Source organism: Manacus vitellinus, unplaced genomic scaffold, assembly GCF_001715985.3.
Source record: "Manacus vitellinus isolate BGI_N305 unplaced genomic scaffold, ASM171598v3 scaffold_0_pilon, whole genome shotgun sequence".
In the NCBI taxonomy this organism is placed as follows: domain Eukaryota; kingdom Metazoa; phylum Chordata; class Aves; order Passeriformes; family Pipridae; genus Manacus; species Manacus vitellinus.
The window spans coordinates 32,803,706-32,821,422 of record NW_021938789.1 but is presented as its reverse complement, the minus strand read 5'-3'; the positions used below and the strand labels follow the sequence as shown (position 1 = coordinate 32,821,422).

At 34.8% G+C, this 17,717-nt stretch overlaps 1 protein-coding gene across 8 annotated transcripts in view; it reads right to left on the bottom strand.

The window, feature by feature from the left end:
• Positions 1-429: 429 nt before the first annotated feature.
• Positions 430-17,717, bottom strand: part of NEK1 (NIMA related kinase 1) — a 46,509-nt gene continuing 29,221 nt past the window's right edge. For all 8 annotated transcript variants that reach the window (XM_018070944.3, XM_029960513.1, XM_029960528.1 and 5 more), the window contains 15 exons: positions 16,661-16,738; positions 15,532-15,627; positions 14,848-15,021; positions 13,377-13,442; positions 13,057-13,291; positions 12,203-12,355; positions 11,391-11,576; positions 10,698-10,818; positions 10,405-10,487; positions 9,699-9,916; positions 7,502-7,656; positions 6,421-6,632; positions 4,176-4,309; positions 3,779-3,911; positions 430-1,855 (listed from right to left, as the gene is read on the bottom strand). In XM_018070944.3, the coding sequence (XP_017926433.1) occupies positions 1,842-1,855; positions 3,779-3,911; positions 4,176-4,309; positions 6,421-6,632; positions 7,502-7,656; positions 9,699-9,916; positions 10,405-10,487; positions 10,698-10,818; positions 11,391-11,576; positions 12,203-12,355; positions 13,057-13,291; positions 13,377-13,442; positions 14,848-15,021; positions 15,532-15,627; positions 16,661-16,738 (2,058 nt within the window). In that variant the 3' untranslated portion in view covers positions 430-1,841. The remainder of the gene's footprint in view (positions 1,856-3,778; positions 3,912-4,175; positions 4,310-6,420; positions 6,633-7,501; positions 7,657-9,698; positions 9,917-10,404; positions 10,488-10,697; positions 10,819-11,390; positions 11,577-12,202; positions 12,356-13,056; positions 13,292-13,376; positions 13,443-14,847; positions 15,022-15,531; positions 15,628-16,660; positions 16,739-17,717) is intronic.

Below are 17,717 nucleotides of genomic sequence, written 5' to 3'. Positions count from 1 at the left end.
CTGAAAAAGGAAATAATGCAGACTCATTCTTTATTAAAATCTTTATGGTGTATTTGCTGAATGTCATGGATGATGTAGCTCATTAGGATCATTTCTCTGAATAGATTTTGCAGCAGTGAAAAGTGGAATAGAAGAGAAGCCTGGTGAAAAGTTACTGGGGGAAGTTAAGAAAAAAGAAACAAAGAAGGAAAGGGAATGAAAAGAGAAGCAGCATAGGACAGAACCAGCACCATTTCCAACAATGATAACACTTTCTCATCAGATGAAGCAAGAGCTGTTTATCAAGTAAATAAGGATATTAAAAATGTATTAAAAGGCAATTAATTATTATTATGAATTTTATTCTGACCGCAGATTCCCAGGATACCACTGAACTAGAGTAAGTTTGGTCTACCTTTAGGAATTGTATCTGTTTAAAAAAATTAACGCTTTTCAGTCGGCAAAACTTTAATAATGACACAGTAAAACAACTATACAAAAATCATGTACATATTTTGACAGTTTAAATAATAAATATACATATATATATATATATATATACTTGATTTTACTTTGTGGAAAAGCAACTTTTGATAGTTTTAGATTGTGACTGGCTGTAGCTGAAAAACACCCAAACCCCTATTTTTCTCCAATAGGGCACTTGGAAGTTTGACAGTTCATTGGATTTGTAACAAGAGACTTACTGTAATGGTAAACCAGTAAAGTTGTTTTAGAGGCAATGACTGGAAAACAACAGAATACCTAATGTCTGCCTGTATAGTACTGCTTTTACATGAGGAACAAGGAAATGTGGGTCAGAAAAAAGCTGGTTTTGCTTTTGGGGTGGTGGAAACCAAGCTACAATACAGCAGCCAAAAGATTTGAAGTATTACACAGCACTTGGGCCTGCAATATTTCATTTTCCCCCATAGCTGCTGGAGCCATGAGTGTAACAGTAAGACGTTAGAAACAAACTGGAAAACCTCCACTCCTTTCAATTCAACATTATCATCAACTAGATTATAAAATTCAAGACAGCTAAATAACTTGGATTTTTGGGAAGGGGAAAGGAAGGGGAAGAGGAAGAAAAATATTGGAAAAAAGAGTTTTCTAGCCCAAATGGATTTTACAATCTCAAAAACCCCCCCAGGCATTTCTCTGAAGACTTATATACCAGTCTGCCTTGATTCAGAAACACCATTAAGATATTTCAGATATGACAGAAGCCTTCAGCTTCAAAATACAATAAAAGTGAAATACTTGAAATAGACCACTAGATTAAGATGCTATTAAAATACAACCACGAGGGTCAATAAAATGAAGTAATTTCTTTATGTAGGTGTAAAGAAAAGCTATTTGAAGTGTGTAAGTGACTAGCTAGATGTGGGTACTTCCACAACACAGTAATGCTTCCGACTGCTTAACTGTACCAGCCAACTGTTGATATGGCAGAAATTTTGTTTTAATTATAGGTCTCAGTTTTGTAGCAGAATATATACAGGTATTTCTTTCTATATTTCTTTTGGAATTTGAGAGGTTACAGGTTTCGGGGGGGATTTTGTTTGTTTCGTTGAGGTTTTTGGGTTTTGTTGATTTTCTTGGTTGTTGGTTGTTTTTGGTTTTTTTTAAATTTTGGGCACCTAGTATTTAAGGGACACATATGCAAATACACACAAGAGAACTCCATAGATATCTCAGTTTTAAAAGGCATGTTTTTTCTCTTTTTCATACAATCAACATTCTTTTTTGAAGTCTTGCCTCTCCTGCCCCATGTTACATTCTCCACTACAATTTGTTATTCAGCTGTGCAGACTTCAGACACTCGTATGTAGTACAGCATTAAGGAATTTCCTGAGTCAGGTTTATTCATCATTACCTGTAAAAAGAGGGAGAGAGACAGTGTGAAAAGAAGAGACACACACAGACACAAAGTCAAGCTGGGGTTACAAAACAAACTAGAAACCACAATTTAGTAAGCAATAATACAAGAATCCACGAAGTCTGTCACCAGTGAGGTGATCATTACCAAAACTGCCTTGAAGCACTATATGTACAAACACTGAGCATCATGTCATCTTGGATTAGAGAATTTAAGATAGTTTCACCTCAAGTGGCCTGCTTCAGTTAGAAAAATCCTCTTAGGAAAGAGCAATAGAGATTTTTTTTCTAACTTTTCTTATTTGAAGAGTATAAAGCTTTTGACACAGAAGCTCATGAAGATGCTTCTGTCTGTCACTTGTCCTCTATTCACCTCATTAGCATAAGATTTTTTAATTTAAATGTCTGAAATGTAAAGAACTATTTTCTCTTTAAATTTTTTGTATGCTACCACAGATTTGTAAAAAATAGAATTAAAACGGAATCTATTAAAAATAGCCACTTATTAATCAGCATTTTGCAAGATGAAAGTTAGCTTATTTTAATAGGATTCACTCAGACAACAGCTTATAATTTATATGCCAACATTCCAGCAAATTTGCATTTAAGCCTTTTAGTACTAGTTTTAAAATACCCTTAAGGCAGAGTGGTAAGCAAAAGAAAATGGTGACATATAGTAACCATTTTCTTCTTGTTCTATATTGCCAGTCCTTTGGACACCTGAAAAATTAACTACTACAATATATTTTTCCAATTCTGTCATTAAATCCATAAATTGTGGCTGAAGAAATATTTTCAGATATTTCTCTGTCATACTTCTATAACACAGAATGAAAACAACATGGAATTGATTGTTCTTACCGAGCAGTCCTATATCAGTAGAAAAGAAAAATTGGGAAAATGTAATTTGTATTAGAATTTTTAAAAAATTATTATGTTTTTAAAACTAGTTTTAAGACTTTCCTCCCTCATGTATTTACATACAAAAGCCATAGAAAGCCGTACACTTACTTGACCATTTGTTAACTGCTATTGCAACACATTTGTAAAAGGATTTAAAAGATGCAGAAAGTACATGTTGGTTAACATGCATTTGAATATTTTTTCAAAATTGAAATACATTAAATAGTGATCATTGCACACATTTCTAAAGCAAATATATGATGCTTCTGATTTCTATAAACCTAATTAGGATTTTAGATTGCCTTTTTTACCCCCTCTCCAGTAAAGGCTTTCATCATTAGAAATCTAAAAATACATAACTGCAGTTAAATTTTTTACATGAGAGAATGAAAAAAACCCAAACCCACGCTCTCACAGATAGTGGTCTGTGTGCTCTTTCCATCTGCCTCATAACCTGATGTAAGCTGCCCAGAGCTCCAAAGCAAGATAAATTCTCTTTATGTATTATTGAGCCACCAACTAAGATGGATGGTATGTACACATCAAGGTCTTCTGAAAAGTGATAATTATAAGATAAAGAGCCCAATGAAGTTTTCAGAAAAGCAGTGATACTGCAACCTGTTAAAAGAAGTGTTTTACTATTTTAGCTAAAAGTTCATTAATTCTTAAGATAAAATTGTTTTTTATTCTGAAAATTTTATTCTAGATTTCCACTTTCCCCATCTGTGTAACTGTTTTACAGAAGTTAAATAATTATGCTGCATCTTTTGTAAGGCAACTATTGTTACAGTTGATTGTACACGTATATTCTGTTAAAGTGGTTAGCAAAGTTTGCCATGTTTTATTGCAGGAATAAAAATACCCTTTGTGGAAAATTTTAATTAATTTAGCCAATCAATACAACAAAGTACAGATATGTTCTATAATTTGTGATTCTATGATGTTTTAAAAGTATGTAGTATATGACCAAGAAAGAACATAAGACAAGCCATAATTGCCAGGATACAGTGAGATTTACCTTCTTGGTAGGCTCCATCTGCCATTACTAGGTGAAGTATTTTGGCATAGAGATGTTTGTGTTCATTTCCAAGAACAGTCTGAACTATGGTTGAACAAATATCAATATTTTCATCTTCATCTTCAAGTATAGCCTAGGGGAAAGGATAAACCATGTTGCCAAAATTAAAATGGGTTTAGAATCAAATAGTTCAAATTTATTAAATGCAATTCCTGGTTAAACCCAAAGTGTCCTCTTTAATCCACTGGCAGGGCATTTTCTCTGTTAATACTTTAGTGTGTCAAAACAGATTAAAAAACTATAGAAAAAAACTTTTGAGTCTGCAATAACTGTCACAGCAAACAGCTCTAGCTACTTGTTTCCTAAAATATTTCCCACTTGATGTTATTCCACAAACCTTTATTTTCTCATAAACTTCAATTAATTTATCAAAGCCTATTTCCTGCTCCAGGTTATATCTCAGCTCTTCCAAATGGCTGAAGATACTATCACATTCTTCACATTCACTGGCAATCTCTCCATCACTATTATCTATAAAGAAAGAAAACAACAGTAAAAAACCCTCAGTTTTCCTGCATTGTTAATGTTGTTTCTAAGCCCTTAAACCTGATATCCTTTTAATGTGATCAAACAGGTAAGCTCAGGAGCACTGGATGATGTTGGCAGATGTTCTGACAACGTGCAAGAAAGCAGGAACAGTCTCTTACTTGACAGGAAAGAAATTCCGAATCTGAAATGGGAAGCATCCAGCTACCTCCTCTAAACCCCCACTTTGATAGTTACCCATAAGGGCATTCAGACTGAAGGAAAACAAGGCATGGTCTTATAGCAGAATTTTATTTAGCAAAATGGGTCAAGTTCCATCCAAGCACTCTGTATACATCTGTGGTAAAACTCCTGCAGCCTTCAGTGGCTGTCCCATGCCAGGGAAAGGAGCTCCTTAATGAAGCAGCTGTTTCTAGCAAAAAATAAGGAGATATATATTGCAAATTCATTGCCTTCTACCCTGAGATGCATCTTGTTCCATGGAGCAAGTCTAAAGAAACCCAGTACTAATTTACAGAGTTCCTCATTCTTTTATGAGTGCATCTCCTTTGTGTAGCAAATTCAGTACACCAATTAGTGAAATAAGATACAAGAGAGAAATCAAGATAATTTTGCTTATAGGCTACAGAAGCTTTACAAATAGGTTCATAACAGTCAAACATTAGGTAACTTTAACAAAAAAAGATCTTTTAAAAAATACAAGATAGAATCCCTATGTAAAATCCCATTATAAAATTCAAACTGGCTTTGCCCAAGAAAAAATACTTTCTTAAATAAGCATTCAAATTAGGAAAGAACTTATCTACCAGGGAAAAACACAAAAATCCTTAGATTTCAGAGCATATACTATCAAACCTTTAAATAGTATTGCCCGGTAGGTCACAGACTTCATGAGTAAGTATTGGAACTCTTCTACTTTCAATTCCTACATATGACTAGTGTAAGGTATAATCCTGACCAAATCATATCCTTGATTCAAGTATCAACAGTCAAGTCAATAAGAAATTATTAAACTAAAAGTTGTATATGGGTTAAAAACCCATTACGTTACTTCTTATCCTCTATCTAACTTCTTGACCCTGAGCAGATTTGGTGTCCAGTTCTGTCCACTACCCTTTTGAAGGCTGGCCTGCCTTCCTCCCTGTCTCCCCCAACAATGAAACTTGCAATTTTTACAGAGTATCATGAATCTAGAAGGTAGGACATTAAACACTAACACTTGCAACAACAGCAGAATCACAGAAACAGATAGTATTATATGTTATCAGTGTATAACATTGGCACTGTCAAAAAATTAAAGATATTACCTAAGTTTATTTTACCTTAAAGTAATTTGTGGAATGTATGATATAGATAATATCTTAAAGGTATATTCACAAACATTCAGTTTGTTTAAAATTGTCTTCAATAAAACAAAATTACATAAAAGCTATGTTTTAGATTAGCTACTGATTCTCTACATCTTTTTATACTTGTATTTCTAAATGCACTTAATTTTACAGCAGGAGTAAAATACTTGTACTTCTACCAGAATTCAAAAAACAGAACTAAGACTTCAGGACGCTGTTGTGCATATCTAATGCAAAATGCTAAAAGTACTAATAAATTTATCTGTCTCATTTTTAGTTTGACTGCATTAATACCTAATTTTGGCAAAGGACAAGGTGAATAATTTCATGTTCCTTTTGACTGCCTGTTAAATTACGTAATTGTAATCTAAGCTGGATCCCAGATACTCCAGTCATGTCAACTGTTACTTCTTTTTCACACTTACAGTCATGAATTATTCAAAACATACAATGCACTTTGCCTTTGATCTTCCTTGAAGACAAGTTTTAGGCAACTAGAGAAAAAGGCACTTACTATCACAGCCCAACAAATAGCCAACATTTAATTTGCAATATTCAGTGTTGGTTAAATGTTGACTTTAACATTCAGAAAGTCTGAATATTATCTGGATTTTTTTAAGCTTCTGTATAAAAACTATTAATTAGAGCTTTACTTCATTCTAAGTTTACAAAGCAAAAACATTATTCTGTGTTTGAATTGTTAACATGAATAAATAACTTATAAAACAGGTATAGGAGAAATTATACCTGACTGCCATTCTTCATTAAGTGCACTTTCGCTGCTGGGATTATTTTCATCTCCTTCATCCAGCTCAGTACCATTTGTTATGCATTCAATGACATTAGCCTTTAAAGTAGACTCTTCTTCTTCACTGAATTCCTCACTAGGCTGCTCCCTAAGCAATTGTTCCATTGAATCCCGGAGCTCCTGCAAATCTGTATCTGTCTCTCCAAACATACTAAAAGAAAGTGATATAAAGTTTATATAATTAATACTTTACAAGACAAACCCTGTAGAAAGAGCTCATTTCTATTGTTAAGCAGCAAACTGAAAAGCCAATCTAGCTGGAGGGGAAAAACAAAACAAAACAAAACAAAAAGACAGCTGTTTGTGACCTCAGTTCCAACCTGACTTGTATCATGCAAGATACAGGAAATAAACATCAGCTAAATAGATACCCCATGGTCTCATGAAAAGATGCTAAGTACTCAATTCAACTTTATTAGTAAGAATTCCAAAATCTTTGTATTCATGCACTATTATAGAACCTTGGCAAGTATAATTTCCAATCCAGATAAAAATAGGTCTGGAGTAAGAAAAGGAGCTCTAGATCTCATCAGGATAGATATACCGAATTATTTTATCCCTGCAGACTAGCCAAGATGCAGGGAACAGTCAAGACCAGGCTCAGATTTTGAAGCCTCTGAAATAATTTGGGGGACTAGGAAGGACATTCTAATATAACAGTAGAGAAGATAAATGAGCAAGATTCTCAGAAAATACAAAGAAAGCAAATATTCAAGAAATCTTTATTTCTAGAAGAGCAGTAGCCATCAATTTTGAGCTGCTTCACCGAAATACAAGTTGCAGAAGCCAGACAGAATAGCATCTTGGATGGAATTTGGGAAGGAAATTCAGAAAGCTATTGTACGCAGTCCACCCTATTAGCTTCTCAATTTTCTGGAGCAAGACTCAAAGTAAAACAGGATTGAAAACAAAATTTTTAAAATCTGAGTAAAAACCCCCATGCTGGTATACTGTGTATAGTGTATAACCAATTTTATCTAAGATGCCTGTCAGAATATTTGATAAACTTGATGCACTCACATATCCTCAGAATCAGAGGGTCCTTCTTTGGCTTGCTCATCTTCCGTATCATCTATTTCAAGATTACGTTGATGCTGCACATCTGCTACACTGGGAACATCAACTAAAGTTCTGTACAATTTGTAAAGATCTGGGAGTGAACATGTTCTCAACATCTACAAAAGTAATAGAAATCCTGCTAGATAACAATACTAAAGAGAGTTTGAGGTTACAAAATACTTTAAAATGAGATTTTTTTTTTTTATTTGAAGATCAATTTCAAAATAACAATGTGTACAGCAGAGAAAATCTAACTGTTGAAAATTTGACTTACTGAATTTTACCTCTCAGCTAAAAGGAAAGCACTCCTTCTGCCTTTATGGGTTACAGTGACTGAAAAGCTTTAGGAACACCAAGTGACATACAGCTCCTGGTTTTGTGTTGATTTGTTCACTACCTTGACAGCTTACTAAGGAAAAGGAACCTTACTGTAGGTAAATAATATATGTGCAATTTTTTTACAATGTATGTATGTCACTCACTTCCAGTTAGACCCATCTTAGACCCATCCTTCCTGACAAAGGAATATTTTTAAAATGACACTTTATTATTTCTCTGGGTTAGTCACTGAAAACAGTAACTTTTATTTATGGTATATTTCAGCACAGTTTCATAGCATTAGGAAGTTGTTCAAATTACAACGGTAATTTGTTGCAATGAAAATAAAGAACATGGAAACAAAGCAACTGTTTGCTCAGTAATCTATGAGATCTCCCTTTTAAGAAGTCTAAGAACCCCCCAAAAATACTAAATATTCACCACAGTATTAAAAAAACCAAGAAACAAGAACTCATCTGCACTAAGAAGTTTTACCAATGAGCTCTGAATACACTTATGGTCATTGTTTGCTCCTAATGAAACCCCCTCAATTTTAATGAACAAAATAGTTTCTTGGCTGCAATTTATACCAGCACAGTGTATTCATATACATGCTCAAATATCACATGTCGGTGCACAGTCAGAATACTACTGTCATCAAAGGAATAATTGTCTGGTTTGACCTCTACTATGAAAGTGAAGGAACAATCAAAAAACTGACATTACCTCATATTTGACAGGTATTTTGAAAAAATGCTTCTCTTCCTATTAGCTTACTTCTGTTAACCTACAGACCTGCCTACAGACAGGTCAAGAACTCTATCTGCTCAGAAGTATATTTGGGAAATTCCAGAAAGTTACACTTGCAGGTACTGCCCAGAGGCACTGAGTATCCTCTTGCTCCAACCCAATGAGGAAAGGGAATGTATTGCCCTCTGTCATTAAGTCTGCTGCAGTAGTAACAACACATCTGTTGCTCTTCTCCAAGCTCTCTGCTATTGTGTGGAGCCCTCTCAGCATTGCAGTAACAATTCTGTGACAAATACTTCTGGCCAAAACACATGCAAAATATCTAGTGACAAGTGACATACTGAAGCACTTCATATTGATATACTGGAGAACTCCATTATAAAGCATATCCACTACTTTGCCAATCTGATAAGGGTACAAAGAATGTTCATTTTCCCCCCTACTCATAAGTTAGGTTTTCTGTAATCATTGTCTGGCTGCCAGTTAAACAGCTTCATAAACTAAGGAAGTTAACAATACACTAACTCTTGAGAAATGAAAATGAAAGTCATAAATCTATAAATAGATTCCACCATCCTGTGCTCATTTCACAGATTGTGAACTGCCATTCAACCCTACGTAGCTGGTCCTGCTGCACAGCCAGAACCTGTGCTAGTAGGTTAAATCCTATAGGAAAAAACCCAATCACTTGGCTGCCAGATACCTTTGCTGACTTGTTCAGTGATTATGTTTATGATGGCAAGGTACTGATAAGCCAAAAAACCTGCACAAAAGAGAGAAAGCAGATAGGGCAAGTTAGGAATTTCTTCATGAATTCCCTCAGTTATGGCTCACAGAAGTGGTGGCATTCCTCCACGAACACTCTGAACACAGAATGCTGAATGGTGAAACCAGAGACTTTCCCTGCTGCATTAGACCTGCTGATACCATGAGCACAGTGCAGTACAACTACAGGGCAGACATGGCTACACAAATACAAACACCTGCTGAAACAGTTATGACATCTGTTCTGACCTCACCCAGCTTCAATAAGGAAGTAAGAATAATACTAGAGAAAAAAAAGCATTTCTTTTTAGTTTTTTAAACTTGCCTTTGGGTCGTTTGCATCAAAAAGTCCTGTAGAAAGTCCAATCAACAATGAGCTTTTGCCTTTATTTTTTGCTGGTGATATGGAACGTGAACGAGGTACAAAAGGCTCTTCCTGTGAAGACTGGGCTGACAGAACTGGTGAGGCCGTTGGTACAGCTGTGGGCTGTATTACCCTCTGGAATAAGGGTTCAACTTGCTGAGAGTCACTGGAACAAGTTTCTGATGTGGTAAAAGAAAGTTTGTTACAAATCTAAAGATATTAAAAACCCAAGGCTCTTAAGGAAAAGGGTTAAAATTAATAATTCATTAATGATTAATTTATTCATTGAAATGAATAAAACTAACTAAATTCTCTGTATAATTAGGGGGAAAACCAGATATCACTTTAACAGTATTAAAATTGTTTTGATTATTTTTTATTATTTTAAAAGGCTGTAACATTCAGAAACTTAAGGATAAGTATGGGTCATTGTCCTGTTCATCTATACAAAGTTTAGCTTTATTGTTACATTTTTTTCCCGAAGTGGCAAACATAATATCCACATTTTGTCTTCCTAATCCATCAGAAATTTGCTTTTTAGAACCAAGACCTGAAGAAGAAAATGAAAACAAAACATTGCTCTTTTGGGTTTGAAGAAGTGAGAAGGGATGGCTCAAGTACCCCATACTGCCAGTCACAGTAAATGGAACAAGAGGCTTCAACTAACCTCCTGGAGCTTCCTTTTGTGTTTGCACCTTGTCAAGTGCTGGTTTCTCCAAAGCTGCCTCATTTGTTCTGTCACATTGTGCCCTATTATAGAACACCACATCAAGGTGAAACAACTTGTAAAACATAGTCATTAGTCTACTGAAAAAGTCACTAAGTGCAGTAAAACTATCACAGCAGCAGGTGATGAAGCTTTAGCTAAGCTTAATACTTTAATTGAGGTATCTAAATAAAACTCAGTTAAAGCTCAGTTGTTTGAACTGGGTAGAGGGGGGGTCAGAATAGAGTACTTACGTATCCTCTTTCTCTTTTACCCACACTTCATTAACAGTGATGGGAAATTCTTTACTCTCCTTACTCTGGTGCTTTTTATCTTCCATTTCTTCCAACATCTCTGCTTCCAAATCATCAGGTTCTAAAATTAATAAAGTCATTTACCTCATTAAAAATGAATCCCAACCAAGCAAAAAGATGGGAGAGTATACATCTTAAGATTACAGTTAAATCCTTCAGCTTTAATAATTTTCTGCATTTTGCAGAAACAGCTGAAGTTTTGTTAGCTTGTAAGTTTGTTTCTGATACCAGAAGAGTATCTGAAAGCTCCAATGAACCATGCCTTCTAAAAACATCAGTAACATTCCCCCAGACATCAAAAGGATGCTGGTATCATACCAGGAAAGATTCCAGCACAACTGATACAGAGAAACAAACCAAAAAAAGGTCAAATCAGCAACAAAACATTTGAAGCACTTCAGAATTCCATTTGTACTCTAGAGCTTTCTATAAGCATACAAAAAATGTTTTTGGAAATTTACAAAATACATTAGTGAGTCAAATTACAACACAGGTATAGAAAGCACCTTGTCCTACATGAAAGGTGGTAATAAAAAACTGCACATTGCTTATGGGAAGATATGAAAGTATACAGGGTCACCACTTGAATTCTGTAAACAGATTGTAATTAGAATTACTCATGAAATTACTTACCATCTAACGTAATAGGTTTGCTCTGCACCTGGGTAGGTGCAGCTCTTCTAGATTCTTCTGGTACAGTCACAACAGACTCTGTGACACCAATGGGTACTGAAGACTGAGCTCCAACAGCAGAGAAAGCCTTGTCTTCCTTCTCCTCTGATGAAGACTGATGATCTCCTTCAACAAGTTCTGCAGTACCTAATGAAAAATGATTCTATTATTTAAACAGTGCTTTGATGCATTTAGATAATAAACTACAATGTGGCTAATAAGGTGAGAATTTTTGTTCCTTTAAAGGAAAACGGAAAAGTTTGTGTGCTTTTATTATAGCTATTATAAAGAAAAAAGCTAGAAATACTAAAATTTGAATTTTACTTCCTACGTTATCATTAGTACAAGTTTGTATCTGGAATAAACATTAAAGTCCTTTTGTCCTTAGAAACAACAAAAAGAAGGAGTTGACAAGAAAAAAAATCACCTGGTATAGTAAGCCACCTGCTGACAAGAAGGTTATAGGACCTATCTAATACAATACTCAGTTGATGACAACCTTTTAAAAAACAGACTTGCTGCTATCAAAAAGCAAAGTCCAAGACTTCTCAGCAAAATTAAGATCCTTCCCTTTCAGCACATCCTTTATTATTTCTTACCACTTCACTGAGTTTGAAATATGTTAGGGTCATCCAATATCAGCCTGTGCTGACATTTAGAACTGAGGCAACACCCAGAAGTAGAATGCAAGTGTGAAGATAAGAATATGCTTCTATAACTTCAAAATTGTTCTCAGTAGATAAACTGGCAATCTGGCACACAGCTGTGCTTACCATTTATTACATCTTGTTCCTCAAGTATGTCGGTTTGCAGCTGCAACTCCGCTTCTCCTAGGATCCTCAGGACTGAATCAGTAGGGCTCTTGCCCCAGACTTTCCTGTGGGGTTCACCAATATCTAACTTAATTACTTCCCCCAGAGTTTGACCTGTTGGGACACAAACACAAACACAGAAACTTTTATAAATTAGGATATAGAGCAACAAAGAAAAAAAGCAAAAGAAGTTTCTTGATCTTCTCACATTCTAGTTCTGTAAAACTACTATGCAATGAAGTAAGTCTGTCACATGCACTTCTACCATGTGAAACAGACTCTTAGTAAGACATACAGAAACCAGGAAACAGGTCTTCCACCCAAAAGATCAGAGAAAGCAGACAGAAAATTTAAAAAGGCAGTCTTGATTTAAAAAAGGAAAAAGCTAAGAAGGGCATGATAGAAGTAACGTTTATAAATTTAGAAATTTTTTTTTAATTCTACTGATAACATAAAAGGATGTTCAAGTTAAATAACAAACTTTCATGTATCTTAAATGCTTTTTATTTTTTCTGTTAAATTAGTACCTATTTAAAAGACACTTAAAAAGAAAGCTCAAAGTAACCATGCATTTAATTAGATAACTGTTGAAATTATGAAATTATTTATTGAATCTCCTGCAAGCCATTTAAGTACTCAGCCTGTGCCTTATTCCTTATCCAAGGGAATATACAACCACCAACTTTTTAGAAGCAGATGACATGTAACTAATAACAAGATGATACTAATAAAGACTACTTGCTTTATAAAAACAAACACTACACATGGCAAACTGATTTAATAGTACCATGGTGACAAAAAAAAAAAGTACTTACACTCTGTTCCAGAGAGAGAATCTTCCATTGATAACTGAGCTAGAGGAACTACCAACTCAGGTGCCCCAGATTCCCATTTTTTGCGATCTCCTAGAAGTGGCTGGTCACCTTCTTGTTGTTCCTTACCATCTTCAGACCCAGCTGATTCAGATACCTTTTTGCACTCCTTTTGTCCTTTCTCATCTTCTTGGGCTTTAAGATTTTGATTTAATCTTCTCAGTATTTCTCGTTTATTCTGAAATAAGGGGCAACATAGGTCACATAAAATAATGCCACTCTTAAAAGGAAAACTAAATGAAACTGAATACAATTTGACATACTTGCATTGCAAAATCTGGCTTTTTTATTTCCTCCTCAGATTCCTGGACAGCAGTTACATGTTCATCCTTGAAGTCCAAGAAGCATGAAACACAAAGTAGAAGAATATGTCAGAAAAAAATTATCTTGAGAATACTAATAAACATAATAGTGAAAAATCACCTTGAAAACCTTTCCATTGACAAGTGCAGATAGACTGAAAGAGAACGTATGATTACTCAGTTCTTAGGCAGCTTTCCATAAGGGTATTTTCCATCTTTGAACTGTTCACTATCTGAAAGTGATGAGCAAATGAATCACTCAGTTGAAACAGCAAGTGAGAGTTCAGAGTACGAAAAATAGAGACAGAGCTAGGTAAGACCTCTACAGCAAATCACTGTCAAATTCCTATGCTAGAAATAAGTAATTCTATAGGAGAACCAAAAAAGCATGGAGTCAAGGAGCACCTGTGAAGAAAAACAGAAGGGAAAAGAAACAACTTAAGTGATATGTAAAATAAACAAACTACAAATTGAAGAGAAAAATGCAGAATTTATAATCTTTGTGTACAAGGCTTGTATTCTCCATTTCTGATTGCTCTGTGTGCTAATTTTTAGTCTGTTATAGTCACTGTCATGCATTACTGTAAGACAAACTGTCCACATGGAAAAAATATGCTAATGATTTAAGTATTTGTCAAAACATAATTTATTTTTCCAGCTATCAACTGACATCTTTCAGCATATTACATTTTGTATACATTCTTTAGCACTAAGTTTCACTGTATTTCCATAGTCATAGTCTTCAGGGTTGTATACCACACTACACTGAAATCTAGAAATAGCTTAGGTAAAAACACAAAAGCTAGCATGCAAATTAACAGAGACTGTAATAAAATTCTAAATTGTACAAGGTTACACTCAGTTTCATAATTGTAACTCAGGGTAATTGAGGTAAACATATAAGCATTTACAGTATCAGAACAAAGAGCATGGAAAATAAAAATTAGGATACTCTTTTAGACACAAAGAGGCAACACGGACAGATTCAACTATCTTAAGCTCTATCTTCCTGTTATTGAAAACAATCATTAATATTGCATAGTCCTATCATCCAAAATTTATTTGCTCACTTCTGCCAAATCACAAACTCCTTAACTCCTCTCTTCAAGAGGCTGATAAAAATTATAGAAGTTGATGTCTTCTTCCACTAATGACTGCCTTGATCAAAATGGAAATTGCAGCCTAGGGTTCATCATAAGCTATTTTATTCAAAACATGAATTTCAGTTCCAGTGTAAAGATGTATTTCAACAGCTTCCAAGCTCTAGTTTCTTTTAATATTTTTTCCTTTTTTTTTCTTTTCCATAACTAGAAGCAAAAAAAGTCCTTAACAATTTTTTCTACCTAACCTACACATTTTTTCCAAAACTTCTTTTTTCAATCCGTATTTGCTTTCTCTCTTTTAATTTCACCCTCTTAGCAAAAGTACCTACCACACCCACTTCCTTCAAAGCATAAGTCATGGAGATGACAGGTGCACCAGGCCTCACTGGAAGTTGTGGCTTAGGAAGAGCTGCTCCAGGCTCTTGTAGCCCATTCACAGGACTGTCTTCTGTAGCTTCCACATGAAAAGGCACATTAGGATTCTTGACCCCTTTTGCAATCAGCTGTATAGATTCAATTAAAAAAATTTAAATCAACAAATTAACTTCAAGACTTTGCACATTAAACACAGTATTACCAATTAGGCTGAAGTAATCCTTACAGAAGTACAATAATGCCACACATTTTCATACAGAAGACAACTGCCAACTGCACATGTGAACTACTATCAGTTTATCAGCTTCACATGCTGCTTTTTCCAGTCATAATATTACTAGTTAGACTTGTCACTCTGCAGCATACAGAAGTAAACCAAGATAAAATACACTTTGGTAAGTAACAGACCATTAATAAAGTACTTGAGGTGATCCTAAAAATTCTTAGTTTGATGTTCTTAAATTCTTCATGGAAGCATACCCTAAGATTCGGCTTCTGAATTCTGCCTGATACAAGATACTCTTTTCAGTTTCAGAAGACTGATTATCTCATCTTGCAAAATCACAGCACAGGATTTTAGTTGTAAGAAGACATGGCCCTAAATACTATGACTGATGTAACAGGATTAACTTCCTTACATGTTCTTCCCAGGCTCTTTTCTCTCTTTCATAAGCTTCCTTTCTCTTTCGCTCTAACTGTTCCTTCAGAACTGCTGCTCGAGCATTTGCTTGGGCCTACAGTAAACAAGTAAAAAAATTACCAACTTAAAATCATTAGCAACCTATTTCATGGAATATTTTAAAAAGAAACATTCTTGCATTACTTATCTTCCTTTCTCTCACTTACTACTATATAGACTGTGAAAGGAGGACTCCTTTCTGACAAAATCACCTCACAAGTACAACAACTGATCTTTTATACTGAAATAATGGCAACTCCTCCAAATTTAATTAGAGTTCTTGATTTGCATGGTTGTATTTTCAGCGTACATAGCTATCTTAAACAGAGTAATGTAAAATTAGAGTCTCTATTCAAAATTAGCTTTGAAGCCAAATGCATTAATCACAAATTATTAAACATGCAGTTTAAATTTTACCAACTTACTCAAACACAAAAAGCTTCAGTTGCTGTTTCACCTCCAGTTTTTGGGTTAGGCATAAGATTAGCTTGTTTTTACATTGCTCTTTGCAGATGATGGGGGAAAAAATCATAACATAGGTAAGAGTAATACTTGCTATGTACAGAATGGTAGAAATAGTTATTGATATAAGAACACCACATGGAATAAAGTTACAAACACTGGATTTCTGTGAAATGGTTTTAAATGTACTTCATCACAGGGTTATATAGCTCACCTTCCAATCCACATGTAGGCCATATAAAGAGTCTTGCCTTCCATTATTCTTTAAGTAAAGTAAAGTTGTTGTTTCTTAGGGTACATCTTTCTTTCCCTTTCAGTCTCCAAATGCTATTTTAGTTCTACCAAATTGCCTTTAGGACTAAAGATATCCTAGAGATAAATCTCAAAGGCAGGGATAGGGAAAATCCTTGACTTACAAGGATAGACTATGCTATGTCTCAGCATATTTTAAAATTACTGAGATAAAACAGTTGAACAGAGTTTTTTTCTCAATATAGTTTAGAAAAGCCCATCTTGTAGTGGATATATAACAAACTATTGACAGCAAAATGAAATGTAAGAAAATTCACGAGATCCAAAACAAATTTGAAAACAGTAACTTCCACCTCCTCACGTTCCTCAATTACCTTCTGCGTTTCTATCTTTTTGCGTTTCAGTTCTGCTTCCTCACTTGATTCTTGTCCATCAGAACTGGTAGCTTCATTCTGCAAAGTAAGAGTCCTCAGAAAATTACCACAGTTCATGTATTTAAGAGCTGAGTGATGTGACTACTCAGATCATTTAAATTGACTGTATGACTAACATGGGTCATAATTTCACTAGGGATCTCCTCACTTAAATGCAATGTCTATTCGGAGAGAACTTTGTCTTTCAGATTGGTGGGGTTTTATCTATTTGTTTGGTTTTGGGGGAGAATTGGTAATGTGCTTCTTCTTGCAAGGAAAGTGATCTAACAGTGCTGGGCTCTCACCTGCCACCCCTCGTCACTCTTGCATGTTCTGCAGGTGAGGTATCCAAGAAAGGTTTGATGCTCTAGCATTTCAGTTGTGTTCACTGTATGTGCTTAAAAAAACCATGGAATGGGTGAGGGGAGGAAATGGTAACAAGTCAGAATATGTAAGGTCTACCTCTGAAATCTGTTTCCAATCTCTCTTACTTCTTTCAATGGCCTCCGCATATTCCTATTTAGAGACTGTTAGTCTGACAGTACCATGCAACAAGGTTCTGATAGGAGCTTTTTATTGTTCATGACCAACTTGTGCAGACTTTTTAATTAAAATAAACTTACTTAGAAAGCCTAATGTGACAAAACAAAACAAGAATTTTAGGTAATTTTTTAAGTGAAAATTGAAAAACTAAGATCATGCCCACATCGGTTTCAGACAGATAACAGAAAAGAAAGATGACTGGAAAGAACACTGGAGACAGAAAAAGTCATGAAAATAATTTGGCACTCTTCATAGGCAAAGGAATGAATATTCATGTATTGTATATAAAATAAGATTATATACAGTAGCAGCAATTGATATAAAATTGTCAATCAACAATAGGAAATAAACATATCTGCGACAAGATTTGGTCTGAGATGATGTTACTCTAGAAGTGAGCCTCCCCATTGAAGTTTGCATCCACAGGTCATCAAGAAAAAACCAGCCTACTAAACTTGGTCTCTGAATGCTGAAA